This window comes from Hemitrygon akajei, chromosome 16 (genome assembly GCF_048418815.1).
Source record: "Hemitrygon akajei chromosome 16, sHemAka1.3, whole genome shotgun sequence".
Lineage (NCBI taxonomy): Eukaryota > Metazoa > Chordata > Chondrichthyes > Myliobatiformes > Dasyatidae > Hemitrygon > Hemitrygon akajei.
In genome coordinates, this window is record NC_133139.1 from 56,828,383 (window position 1) to 56,841,576 (window position 13,194).

The 13,194-nt window shown below is 38.1% G+C and overlaps 1 protein-coding gene across 2 annotated transcripts in view; it reads left to right on the forward strand.

The window, feature by feature from the left end:
- LOC140740067 (adhesion G protein-coupled receptor E5-like) overlaps window positions 1–13,194 on the forward strand; it is a 111,550-nt gene that overhangs the window by 14,056 nt on the left and 84,300 nt on the right. For both annotated transcript variants that reach the window (XM_073068927.1, XM_073068928.1), the window contains exons 2-3: window positions 6,008–6,082; window positions 11,199–11,357. In XM_073068927.1, the coding sequence (XP_072925028.1) occupies window positions 6,008–6,082; window positions 11,199–11,357 (234 nt within the window). The remainder of the gene's footprint in view (window positions 1–6,007; window positions 6,083–11,198; window positions 11,358–13,194) is intronic.

Here is a 13,194-nt window from a genome sequence, read left to right on the forward strand (position 1 = left end):
AGATTGGAGGTTACCCATACAGAATATAAAGGTTTGTTCCTTCAACTTAAGTGTAGCCTCATCATGACAAGGGAGAAGGCCATGGATAGACATAGCGGAATGGGAATGGGGAGTGGTATTACAATGGATGGCCACTCTGAGATCCCGCTTTGTCTGGCGGACAGAGCATAGGGGTTCGGCGAAACATCTCCCAATCTACGTTGGGTGTCAATGATTTATAGGAGGCCACCCTGGGAGCACCAAACACAGTAAATGACCCCAAAGGACTCAAAGGTGAAGCGTCATCTCACCTGGAAGGACTGTTTAGGGCCCTGAATGGTAGTGAGTGAGGAGGTGTAGGGGCAGGTGTAGCACTTGTTCCACTTGCAAGGATAAGTGACAGAAGGGAGATCAGTGGGGAGGCACAAATGGACAAGGGAGTCATTTCAGGATTGATCACTGTGGAAAATAGAAAGTGAAGGATGGGCTTGGTGGTGTGATCCTGTTAGAGATTGCGGAAATTGCAGAGAATTATGTGCTAGACACAGAGGCTGATGGGGTAGTCGGTGAGGACAAAAGGACACCTTTTTGTAGGTTGGCAGGAGGATGAGGTGAGAGCAGGTGTACATGAAATGGAAGAGATGCAGTTGAGGGCAGTATTGATGGTGGAGAAAGGGAAGCCCTTTTCTTTGAAGAAGGTGGACATCTCTTTCATTCTGGAGGGCATGACTTAAGTATTGAAAGGTGCCCATTCAGAACAGAGATGCAAAGAAATTTTTTAGCCAGATAGTGGTGAATCTGTGGAATTTGTTGCCACGGGTGGCAGTGGAGGCCAAGTCATTGGGTGTATTTAAGGCAGAGATTGATAGGTATCTAAGTAGCCAGGGCATTAAAGGCTATGGTGAGAAGGCAAGGGAGTGGGACTAAATGGGAGAATGGATCAGCTCATGATAAAATGGTGGAGCAGACTCGATGGGCCGAATGGCTGACTTCTGCTCCTTTGTCTTATGGTCTTATGGAAAAGCTTCATCCTCAGAGCAGATGCGGCAGAGACTGAGGAATTCAGAGAAGGGATGGGAGACAGTATACTCCAGGTAGCTGTGAGAGTCCATGTGTTGGTAATACAAGTAACAGGGTGGGAGGAAGTCGGCTGTACTCTTTTCCGTAGATGCTGCCTGGCCTTCTGAGTTGCTCCAGCATTTTGTGTGTGTTGTTTGGATTACCAGCATCTGCAGACTTTCTCTTGTTTGTAAGGAACTTGGTAGCTTAGTCAGCATTTATGGAAAAGTTGACATTTTGGGCCAAGACCCCTCTGCAGGACTGAGAGGGAAGGGGTGAGATGCTTGAATTAGGTGGGGGGGTTGGAAAAGTGGATTGCTAGAATGTGATAGGTGAATCCAGCTGGTGGGAAAGTCCAAAGGCTAAAGAGATAGGAGTGGTGAGCAGACATTAGGAGAAAGGAAAGTGGGAGGGAATCCAGGGGAAAGTAAGAGGCAGTTGAGAAGAAGTAAACAGTCAGAGTGGGGAATAGAAAGTGGGGGGAGAGAATTTTTGTTAACCAGGAGAAATCGATATTCATACCATCAAGTTGGAGGGTACCCAAGTCAAGACAAGTCAAGTTACTTTTTATTGTCATTTCTACCATAACTGCTTTTACAGTACACAGTAAAAAGACGTTTTTCAGGATCATGGTGCTACATGAAACAATACAAAAACTACACTGAACTACGTTAAACAATGCAAAAACTACACTAGACTACAGACCTACCCAGGACTGCATGAAGTGCATAAAATAGTGCAGGCATTACAATAAATAATAAACAAGACAATAGGCACAGTAGAGAGCAGTAAGTTAGTGTCAGTCCAGACTCTGGCTATTGAGGAGTCTGATGGCTTGGGGGAAGAAACTGTTACATAGTCTGGTTGTGAGAGCCCGAATGCTTCAGTACCTTTTCCCAGATGGCAGGAGGGAAAAGAGTTTGTATGAGGGTTGCGTGGGGTCCTTCATAATGCTGTTTGCTTTGCAGGTGCAGTGTGTGGTGTCAATGTCTGTAATAGCAGGAAGAGAGACCCCGATGATCTTCTCAGCTGACCTCACTATCTGCTGCAGGGTCTTGCAATCCAAGACAGTGCAATTTCTGAACCAGGCAGTGATGCAGCTGCTCAGGATGCTCTCAATCTGTAGAATGTGCTGAGGATTGGGGTTGGAGATGGACTTTCCTCAGCCTTTGCAGAAAGTAGAGACGCTGCTGGGCTTTCTTTGCTATGGAGCTGGAGTCCTGCTTCTGATGTATAGTGCAGAGCTATTTGACAAAGAGGTTTCTCTAATTTCCAAAGGGTCTCACCAACATAAAGGAAGCTGTACTGGAAGCACCGGACACCATAGACGACCCCAGTAGATTCATGGATGAACTGTTACCTCACCTGGATGGTCTGTTTGGGGTCCTGAATTGAGGTGAGGGAAGAGGTGGGCAGGGTTAGCACTTAGGCCGCTTGCACGGATGTGCCTGGAAAGAGATTAGTGGCGAGGAACGAATGGGCAAGAGAATCGCAGAGGGAAAAATCCCTGTGGAAAGTGGGAGGTAAAGATATATTTAGTGGTGGGGTCCCTTTGGAGATGATGGAAACTGCAAAAGATAACGTGTTGGACGTGGAGGCTGATGGAGCAGTAGGTAAGGATAAGGGGGGGGTCTCTATCAACTTTACAACACCAGAAAGATGTAATGAACACAGATGTATGGAAAATGGAGAAGATGCAAGTGAGGGCAGCATCAATAGAAAAGGGAGTGAAACCCCATTTTTAAAAGAAGGACATCTCAGATGTCCTGGAATGGAAAGGCACATCCTGGGAACAGATGAAGTAGAAATGAAGGAACTGGGACGGGAATAGTATTTTTACAAGAGAAAAATTATAGTCAAGACAACCATGGGAGTCAGTAAGTTTATAAAAGATGTCAGTTGATATTTTGATTCCAGAGATGGGGACAGTGAGATCAAGAAACGGGAGGGAGGTGCCAGAGATGGCCCAAGTGAATTGAAGGGCAGGATGAAAGTTAGGGGTAAAATTGACGAAATTGGCGAGCACAGCCTAGGTGCACAAAACAGTGCCAATGCAATTGTCAATATAGAGGAGGAAGTGTTATGGGGCATGACCGGGGAAGGCTTTGAACATAGACTGTTCTACATAGCTGAAGTTCAACACTTCACACTTGTCTGAAGTCAATTCCACCTGCCATTTTTCAGCCTGTTTTGCCAGCTGATCCAGATCTCACTACAAGCTCTGATAATCTTCCTCACTGTCCACTACACCCTCAGTCCTGGTGTTGTCCACAAATTTGCTGATCCAGTTAACCACCTTATCATCCAGATCATTGATGATAAACAAACATAGATGAGAAACAAACAATGGAGCCAGCACCAGTCCCTGCCGCACTAGTCATAGGCCTCCAGTCAGAGAGGCAATTACTGTATGTACTAGCATTCTCTGGCTTCTCCCACAAAGCCAATGTCTAATCTAATTTAATACTCTTGAATGTCTATTTTTCTACTACTTACCAATCAATTGGATGTCACTGGGTAGTCATTATCTATTTTTCATCATGATTTGCCCCTGAATTTAAGAGGCATCTAAGAGTTGTCCGCATAACAGAGGATTTGGAGTCACAAGGGGCCAACCCAGGGAAGAGAGACAAATTTCCTTTTCTGAAGAACGTCAGTGAAATGGTTAAGTCTTAACCATTATGGTTAAGTAGCCTCATGACCATCTTTTCTAGAATTCATGTTTTTTTCAACTCCACTTATTATGATATGATTTTTGTCCATACTCAAGATTATTCTTTCAGTGATTTAACCACCACTCTACATGGAGACACAAGGACTACAGATACAAGAATATGGAACAACACAGAAAACACTGGAGGAATTTCGTGGGTTATGCAGCATCTGTGGAGAAAAATGGGCAATCAACATTTTGGTTTGAAACCTTTCAATTTGTACTCAGATGAAGGGTCACAAACCAAAATGTTGACTGCCCATTCCTCAGTGTATATAAAGCTCTTAATAAAACTTTAGTTAGGCCACATCTGGAGTATTGCATAGAGTTCTGGCCAGCCTATTTTAGGAAGGATGTCAAGGCTTTAGGAAGGGTGCAGAGGTTGCGGGAAGATCACATAGAAGTCTATAAGATTACAGAAGGCATAGATAGAGTTGACAGGTGGTATCTTTTTGTCAGGGTTGAAATGTCTAAGACCAGAGGGCATGCATTTAAGGTGAGTGTCAATAATTTCAAAGGAGATGTAAGGGCTAGTTTTTTTACACAGAGAGTAGTGCATGTTGGGAATGCACTGTGTGGGGAAGTGGTAGAGGCAGATATGTTAAAGTATTTTAAGAGAAATTTAGATTGGCACATGAATGTGAAGAAAATGGAATGATATGGACATTGTGCAAGCAGAAGAGATTAGTTTGGTTGGCCATTGATTACTACTTTAATTGGTTTGGCTTCTGTGCACATTATTCTGCTGTTTCGATAAGTTTTTTGTGTACAACATCGACCTTACAAACTCAACAGGCACTTTGAGATATCCAGTGGTAGATTAAAGAAACAAAAATTGGCTCTATTTTAATGTATTTGTCATTGTTTCAGGCTATTTCAGTAGCCTTGTATACTTCTACCCTTGAAACTGCATGTTATTCCAAACCTCTCCTTTGCTCACTTAGGCAAGGAAACCTTATTGCCACAGACATCTAAACAATTTTATATTGTAAATATTTCAGGATTTAGGCAATTGTTAGCAATGCTGGAATATATAACTACAACTAAATATTCTTGAAAAGCTGTTAGTGAATTGGTTCAGTCATTTCTCTCTTTGAATTTCTCTCTTTGAAATTTTGTCATTGATACAGTTAGTAGAATTTCAAAGAGGTTAAACTATTGCTGAATGACTATGGCTATACGTCCCATTCAAGGTTAAATGCGATGTTTTGGGGAATATTATGGTTGTGATCTTATTCAGCCTAGCTGGTTTATGCCACCAATTGGCCTGTGGTTAGCCCATATCATTGTAAACCTTTCTTGTCCATATACCATATGTTGTTAACTGTTAACTGTTGTTAAACAGATGTTAAAGTACTTGTCTCAACCACTTCCTCTGGCAGTTTATTTCACACGTGGACTCTGTGAGAAAGTTGCCCCTTAAGTTCTTAAATATCTCTCCTCACACCCCAACCCTATGTCACCTGAACTTGATTCCACAGTTCTGTGAAAAAATAACTTATATACATTCATCTTATCTATGACTTTCATGATTTTCTGCACCTCGGTAATGAGACCCCTCATTTTCTTACTCTCCCAAGAATAAAATTCCATCTTGCTCAATCTCTTTCCATAATTCAGTCCCTTGAGTCCCAGCAACATGCTGGTAAACCTTCATAAAGATGCTGGCATGCCACGTACCTGATGAACTCATTACAATTAATTCCCAAGGAATCAAGCATCAAACAGCTCTAAGTAATTTTATTGATCACATCTTTGAAAAGTAACAGAGCTTTTCTCTAAATTTAGTCAATTAGTAAAGCATTAACCATGTTTCCTTTCCTTCTTTGTAGTTCCATAGGAGTGGAATGAAGTAGAAACATAGAAAACCTACAGCACAATACAGGCCCTTCAGCCCACAAAGTTTTGCCGAACATGTCCCTATCTTAAACATTACTAGGCTTACCTGTAGCCCTCTATTTTTCTAAGCTCCATGTACTTATCCAAAAGTCTCTTAAAAGCCCCTATTATATCCACCTCCACCACCGTTGCCGGCAGCCCACTCCATGCACTCACCACCCTCTGAGAAAAAAAACTTACCCCTGACATCTCTTCTGTACCTACTCCCCAGCACCTTAAACCTATGTCGTCTTGTGGCAACCATCTCAGCCCTGAGAAAAAGCCTCTGACTATCCACACGATTAATGCCTTTCATCATCATCTTATACACCTATGTATGAAATGGACTCTTACCAAGTTTTTTCTGGTTTCTTTTAGTGATTTACTTCAGTCAAGCTGTACCCCCACCGTGTCCGAATGGATACAATTATCAGGATATTAATGGCTGTGTTGGTGAGTTAGAGTACAACATTTTCACTCAAAGAATCTCTTTAATCTTCATTCTCCCTGCAGCTGTCAGCCAAAGCTCAGAAAAAGAAATAAACAACTTATTTTCCTGGGCTATTCACAACTAAAGAATCTCCTGATTCTAAAATGAATGGGAGGCTGTGATGTCCAAACACATATATTTATACAGTGATTTTGGGACAAATATCACAGAAACACTGAAACAGGAATGTAAGTCAGTTCTGCCATTCAATATGATCATGACCTATCATTCACTTTCAGTGCCCCATTCTGCTTCCTTTCCTCTTGATCCCCACAGCCCTAAAAAAAATCTAATATCTGGAATATATTTCATGTTTAGGTTTCAACTTGTTTCTGCAGCAGGACATTTCACAGATTCAGCATTCTCTCAGAGCAGAAATCTCTCTTCCTTCCTGTCTTAAATAAATAAATTCTTATACTATGACTCCTGTTCCTAGACTCCTTAACCATCAGGAACGTTCATACTGCACCTTATTTTCCAGTCCTGTTAGCATTCTCATTCTTCTAAACTCTGGTGAATGTATCACTAATTGATACAACTCTCCAGGCATCTGCCCTGTCATCTTAGGAATCTGTCCAGTGGACCTTTGGTGGATTATTTTCATAGTTAGAACATCATTCCTCAGATAAGGAGACCAGATGTGTACACAATACACCAGGTGCAGGCTCATCATGGTTCTGCACATCTCTACTTTTAATACTCAAATTCCCTGTAACAAAGGTGAACAAACCATTTTCTGACCTATCACCTGCTGCATCTGCATCAAGACATCCAGGTCCTGTTGTAACTGTTTTTTTACACCATTCAGATGATCTGCCTTCCTGATATATTGTCTCCAAAGTGGATAACTTCAAATTATTCATATTGTATCTAGGCACTCCCTCTACCCATTAATGAACCTTGAGTCTTCTGTATCCTCTAGGCTGATATTCCCACCCAGCTTTGTGTTATCTGTAAAACTAGAGAAAGTACTATTAATTCCTTCATTCAAATCATTAATTTATGGTGAGTAACTAGGGTTCCAACAATGATCCCTGTGGTACTTAACCCAGTCACTGCCACTCAGAAGAAACCATGTTTATTTCTGTTTCATGTGGGCCAAATATATATATATTTTTTGAAAGAAAAGAAGGGTAAAAAAGAACCCCTACTAACTAAAAAAAAACAAATAAAAACCCTTTGGGAGCACAACCCCGGAGCTATACATTATACAAGCTTCCATAGAAGAAAAACATCAATCCGCCAATTCAAATCCACTTAAAGAAAAATCGGAAGGAAACCATATTTATTAACTCAAATCAGATGATAGTAGCGGGTGAATGAACCTCACCTTTTCTCAAAATCAAGTTGAGGATCAAAAGTTCGACTTCTGATTTTCTCCAAACTGAGACATAACATCACCTGAGAAAACCATGTATCAAAGTATGAGCAGAAGCATCTTTCCATTTCAACAGAATAGCCCTTCTGGCCAATAATGTAACAAATGCAATTACATGTTGGTCTGATGGAGAAATACCATGAATATATTGAGGGATTATACCAAATAAAACTGTTAATTTATTCAGTTGTTAATTAATTTTTAAAACTTTAGAAATTGTAGAAAAAATAGACTTCCAAAAATGTTTCCGTACAGCAAACAACCAAAACATATGTGTCTATGTGGCTGTCTCGGTTTTACCTCTGTCACACTGACTATCAACATTAGGAAACATTTTAGACAATCTCTCCTTTGTCAAATAGTAACGATGTACAATTTTAAATTGATTTAAAGGGTGACTGGCACAAATCGAAGAAGAGTTAACCAACTTCAAAATCCGCAAGCGATCTTCTGTTATCAGGGTCATGTTAAGCTCTCTCTTCCAATCTTGCTTAATCTTAAGTGAAGGGTAATTATGCTGTTGTAACAATAGATTATAAATTTTCCCAATAAAACCCTTCACTAAAGGATTCATTTTTAAAGTAATATCTAACAGGTCAGAATCTTGTATATATGAAAAATTTCTTAAGTATTTTTGTAAGAAATGTCTGACCTGAAGATATTGCTGGAAATGTGAAAATGAGAGAGTATTTAGTTACTAATTTCTTAAAAGACATCACTCGGCCATCTTGAAACAGATCCGTGAAGGAATAAACTCCTTTATTCCTCCAAAGAAGAAAGGTAGGATCACTTAATGAAGGTTTAAATAAATAATTTTGATAAATTAAACTAAAAAGGTTAAATTTTTTGAGATTAAAAAATTATGAAATTGGAACCAAATTCATAATGACTGCTTAATCACAGGATATAAATTTAAATTAGTAATTTTGGCTAGTTGTACAGGTAAAGAAGCTCCTAATAATGAGATTAAGTGAAACTGTTTCACAGCACTCAATTCCAAATCAGCCCAAGGTGGTCGTTCATTTCTATCAGCCCAATATAACCAACAACACATATAACGTATATTAACAGCCCAATAATACATTCTTAAATTAGACAAAGCAAGACCTCCATCCTTTTTTAAATTTTTGTAAATGATATTTACCAATTCTTGGTCTTTTATTATTCCAAACAAAAGATGAAATAATAGTCAACCTGATCGAAAAACGTCTTAGTTAAAAAATAGGGATATTTTGAAATACATATAAAAATTTTGCTAAAATCATCATTTTAACTGCATGAATTCAGCTGACTAATGAAAGTTTAAGTGGATTCAATCTACAAAATAATTGCTTCATAAAATCCACTTAAGGAACCAAATTAGATTTATAACGGTCTTCATGATTTTTTAATGATAATAATACCTAAATATTTAAATGAGTCTGTAACTCTAAAAAGAATGTCATTATATATAGAAGCAGAATCATTTAGGGGAAATAATTCACTTTTATAAAGGTTTAGTTTATATCCCAAAAACTTTCCAAAATCATTTAATAGTTTCAATAAACTAGGAATAGATTCTTCAAGATTTGAAATATAAACTAAAAGATCGTCAGCATAAAGGGAGATCTTATGAACTTCATAATTACATGCTAAACTACCATCTCCCTTACGAATTTTTAAAATTTGTCGTTTAGCTTTAGTTGCTTTTAATTGAGATGCTAATAGCTTATTATTTTTATCTCCAAACACATAAAATTGACTTGTCAATTTAAGCAAATTTCTTTCAATAGGATAAGTTAATAATAAATTATATTGTGATTGGAATTCAACTCTTTGTTTAAATAAATCAATGTTAGGACAGATTGCATAAATATTATCCAAGTCTTTAATTTGTTTGGAAATCTTATCTAACTCTGTTTTTGTCTGTTTCTTAAGCTTTGCTGAATAGGAGATTATCTGACCATGCAAATATGCTTTAACTGTATCCCATATAATCAATTTCGACATATCTCCCATATTGTTAAAAAGAAACAAATCTTTTATCTGAGTCTCAATAAATTTTACAAAGTCTGGACTTTGTAATAAATTTTCTGGAAAACACCGAGGCAAATTTGCAATAGTGACATCATTCAATCCAAAAGCTAAACTTAAAGGCACATGATCTGAGACAGCAATAACATCATATTCACATTTCTGGACTTTGGACAAAAATCGGGGATCAACTATAAAGTAATGAATTCTCAAATATTTTTTGTGAACATGTGAAAAAAAGAATAATCTCTATCATTAGGATGTAAATGTCTCCAAATTTCAACCAGGCCAAAATCAATTTTAAAAAAGTTACTAAGGGATGCAGCACAACTTGGAAGCTGCTGATTGGTTGAACTCTTGTCAACCAAAGGATTTAAACAACAGTTGAAATCACCACCTATTAACAGCATATATTCATTTAAATCCAGCAGTAAAGCAAATACATTTTTAAAAAAGAAAAGTCATCTACATTAGGTCCATATGGGTTAACCAGAACAATTTTTTCTCTTACAAATTGTTCCTTTAACAATTAAAAATCTACCATTAATATAACCATATAACCATATAACAATCTGACACAATTTCTTCTTGGATAAATAAAATATTAGATTTAATAAAAATAGATACTCCCTTTGTTTTATTTTGACAAGTAATGTGAAATTGAAGGCCCTTCCACATTTTAAACAATCTATTTTGATCACCTGTTTTGATAGCGTTTCTTGAGCAAAAATTATATCAGGTTGGAATCGATTAATAATTTTAAAAGTCTTCTTTCGATTAATAGGATGATTCCAACCACGTACGTTCCAACTTATAACATTTATCTGTTGAATTGCCATTTAAAAAATTGATTTTATTTAACACATAAATACACACATACTAGCACAGGCTAATCAAAACTGGCGGTGATAAGTATAACCATATACAAAATATGCATGGAACTCCATAATGGGAAAAAATACAAAAAAAACCTAAAATTAATTTTACAATTAAACCTATAAATCAAAACTAACCCCAATTCTCCCACCTCCCCAAAAAGCCCAAAATTTGGCAAAAAAAGCAGAAATGCCTCCCCATAGAGTAAAAAATATATATTTATTTTTGTCTAGATCAGCACCTTGCCCTCATCCCATGTTGACTTAATTTTTGTGGGATATTAGCAACAGCTTTCTGGAAGTTTAAATATGACACATCCACTGGTTCTCCCTTATGCATCCTCATTTCTTACAGATCCCATTGATGTTGTCCAGTTTAGTCATTCTTCAAGTGCCCTATCATTGATGTCAGCCTAACTGGTCTATGAGTTCCTGTTTTATCTTGCATCCTTTGTAAATGCTAGGGTTACATTCGCTCTTGTTAATTGGAACTGTTTCAGAACTAAACAAAGCTGGAAAGTGATCACCAATACACTGACCAACTGTAGTGTCACTTCCTAGAGTACTTGCAATGCAGTCTATTGGGCTCTGGGAATTTAAAAATAATCCTTTCAATATGTTTAATACCATTTTCCACAAATACTGAGTTTCATTAGACCCTGTGTTCCTTAATAGATCTGGGAAATTGTTGCATGAGAAGGGATAGGATCAGGCATGATCAGCTAAGGAGTATGACAGGTGGCTGACTTTTGCTCCTAATTCATACATTTTTGAGCTTTTATTAAACCTTGAATCATTTTCTCTTCAATTCAGATGACGATGAGTGCTCTTATGGGGAAAGTGTTACAGAAGCTATGTGTGGTCACAATACTGTTTGTTACAACACAGTGGGAAGCTTCTATTGTAACTGTCAGGAAGGATATATGAACTTACAGAAGAATAGTAACTTCACAAAGCTGGAAAACTGCACAGGTGAGTGATAACACACATATTTTTGGTATTTAGTGCTTTACTTATTGACACATTCTGAAGTTTTCCCCTGACCTTAGCATAGGTCAGTCAGAAGACGTCTTGTTGTTCTTCTAAGGTATAAAGTGGGAGTACTCAAAAATCAAGCCTCCTGCCATTTATTTCAATGTTACTGCAATGTCTCTGCCAATGGCCCATATTCAAGTCTCTTTTCCCATTTTCCCTGGTGATTTAAACCAAATCTCCAATTGATTCAGTTTTTCTTTAAATCCCACCACCCCCCCCCCCAGACCTTGAACTCTCTACTCATGGGAGGTTAATAAGCTTTTCTCTGTTCATCTCGTCTAATCCTGTTGTGACTTTTCTGTCTCTAGGAACAAAAGCTAAGAGGTGATTTCCATCTGTTGAATCAAGCAATTCAATCAGATGAGAAATGATGGCAGATTTTTCAAAATCAGAATCAGGTTAAATATCACCAGCATATGTCATGAAATTTGTTAACTTTGCCACATCAGTACAATGCAATACATGATAATAGTATAGAAAAGTTGTTAAAACTATATAATATTGTTAAGTTAAATAAGTAGTACAAAAAATTAAAACTAAAATGTAGTGAGGTAGTGTTCATGGGCTCAATGTCCATTCAGAAATCGGATGGCAGAGAGAAAGAAGCTATTCCTGAATCACTGAGTGTGTGCCTTCAGGCTTCTGTACCTCCTTCCTGATAGTAGCAATGAGAAGAGGGCATGTCCTGGGTGGTGGGGGTCTACAATGATGGACACTGCCTTTCTAAGTCACCTCTACTTGAAGATGTCCTGGATACTATGGAGGTAGTGTATGTGATAGAGCTGACTAATTTTAGAACTCTCTGCAGCTTACTTTGATCCTGTGTAGTAGCCCCTCATGCCCATCACAGATGGTGATGCAGCCAGTTAGAATGCTCTCCACAGTACATCTGTAGAAATTTGCAAGTGTTTTTGGTGACATACCAAATCTCTTCAAACATCTTATGAAATACAACAACTGTCTTGCCTACTTTATAACTGCATGGATATAAGACCATAAGACATAGAAGCAGAATAAGGCCATTCATCCCATCGAGCCAGCTTCACCATTACATCATGGCTGATCCCGGATCCCACTCAAACTCATCCTACCTTCTCACCATATTCTATAAAACCAGGTTAGGTTTTTGGAGGCATTGACACCCAGGAACTGGAAATACATCAGCTTCTCCTCTTCTGACCCTCTTTGAGGACTGGTGTGTGTTCCTTTGTCTTACTCTCTCTGAAGTCTACAATCAGTTTTTTGGTCTTACTGATGTTGCGTACAAGGTTGTTGCTGCGACAAAACTCAACCAGCTGATCTATCTCACTTTGTATGCCTTTTCATCACCATCTGAGATCCTGCCAACAATAGTTATATCATCATCAAATTTATGGATGGCATTTGAGCTGTGCCTACCAAATGTACACAGTCATGTGTACACACTCCTTTCAGCTCAATGCATTACTTTCTATTCTGTGCATTTGGGTTATGTATATGTACATAACTATTGAGGTTGTGGTGTTGCCATATAGAAACGACATAAATAGTACTAAAAACCATGGAATACTCAAAATAAAGCTGAATTCAGGAACCTACCACATAGTGTTTGCATTGGAACTGCCATTAGCTTTCTTTTGTTTAAAAAATGCTAAAGTTCTATTCTGTGCAAATGGTGATATTAATTAAAGTAACTTCTGTAACTTTAGTAGCACACACATAAAAAAGGTCGCAAACAACCCTGAATCATGTGGTAAGTAAAATTAAAAGGTTTACATCGTTAGCACTGAGTACT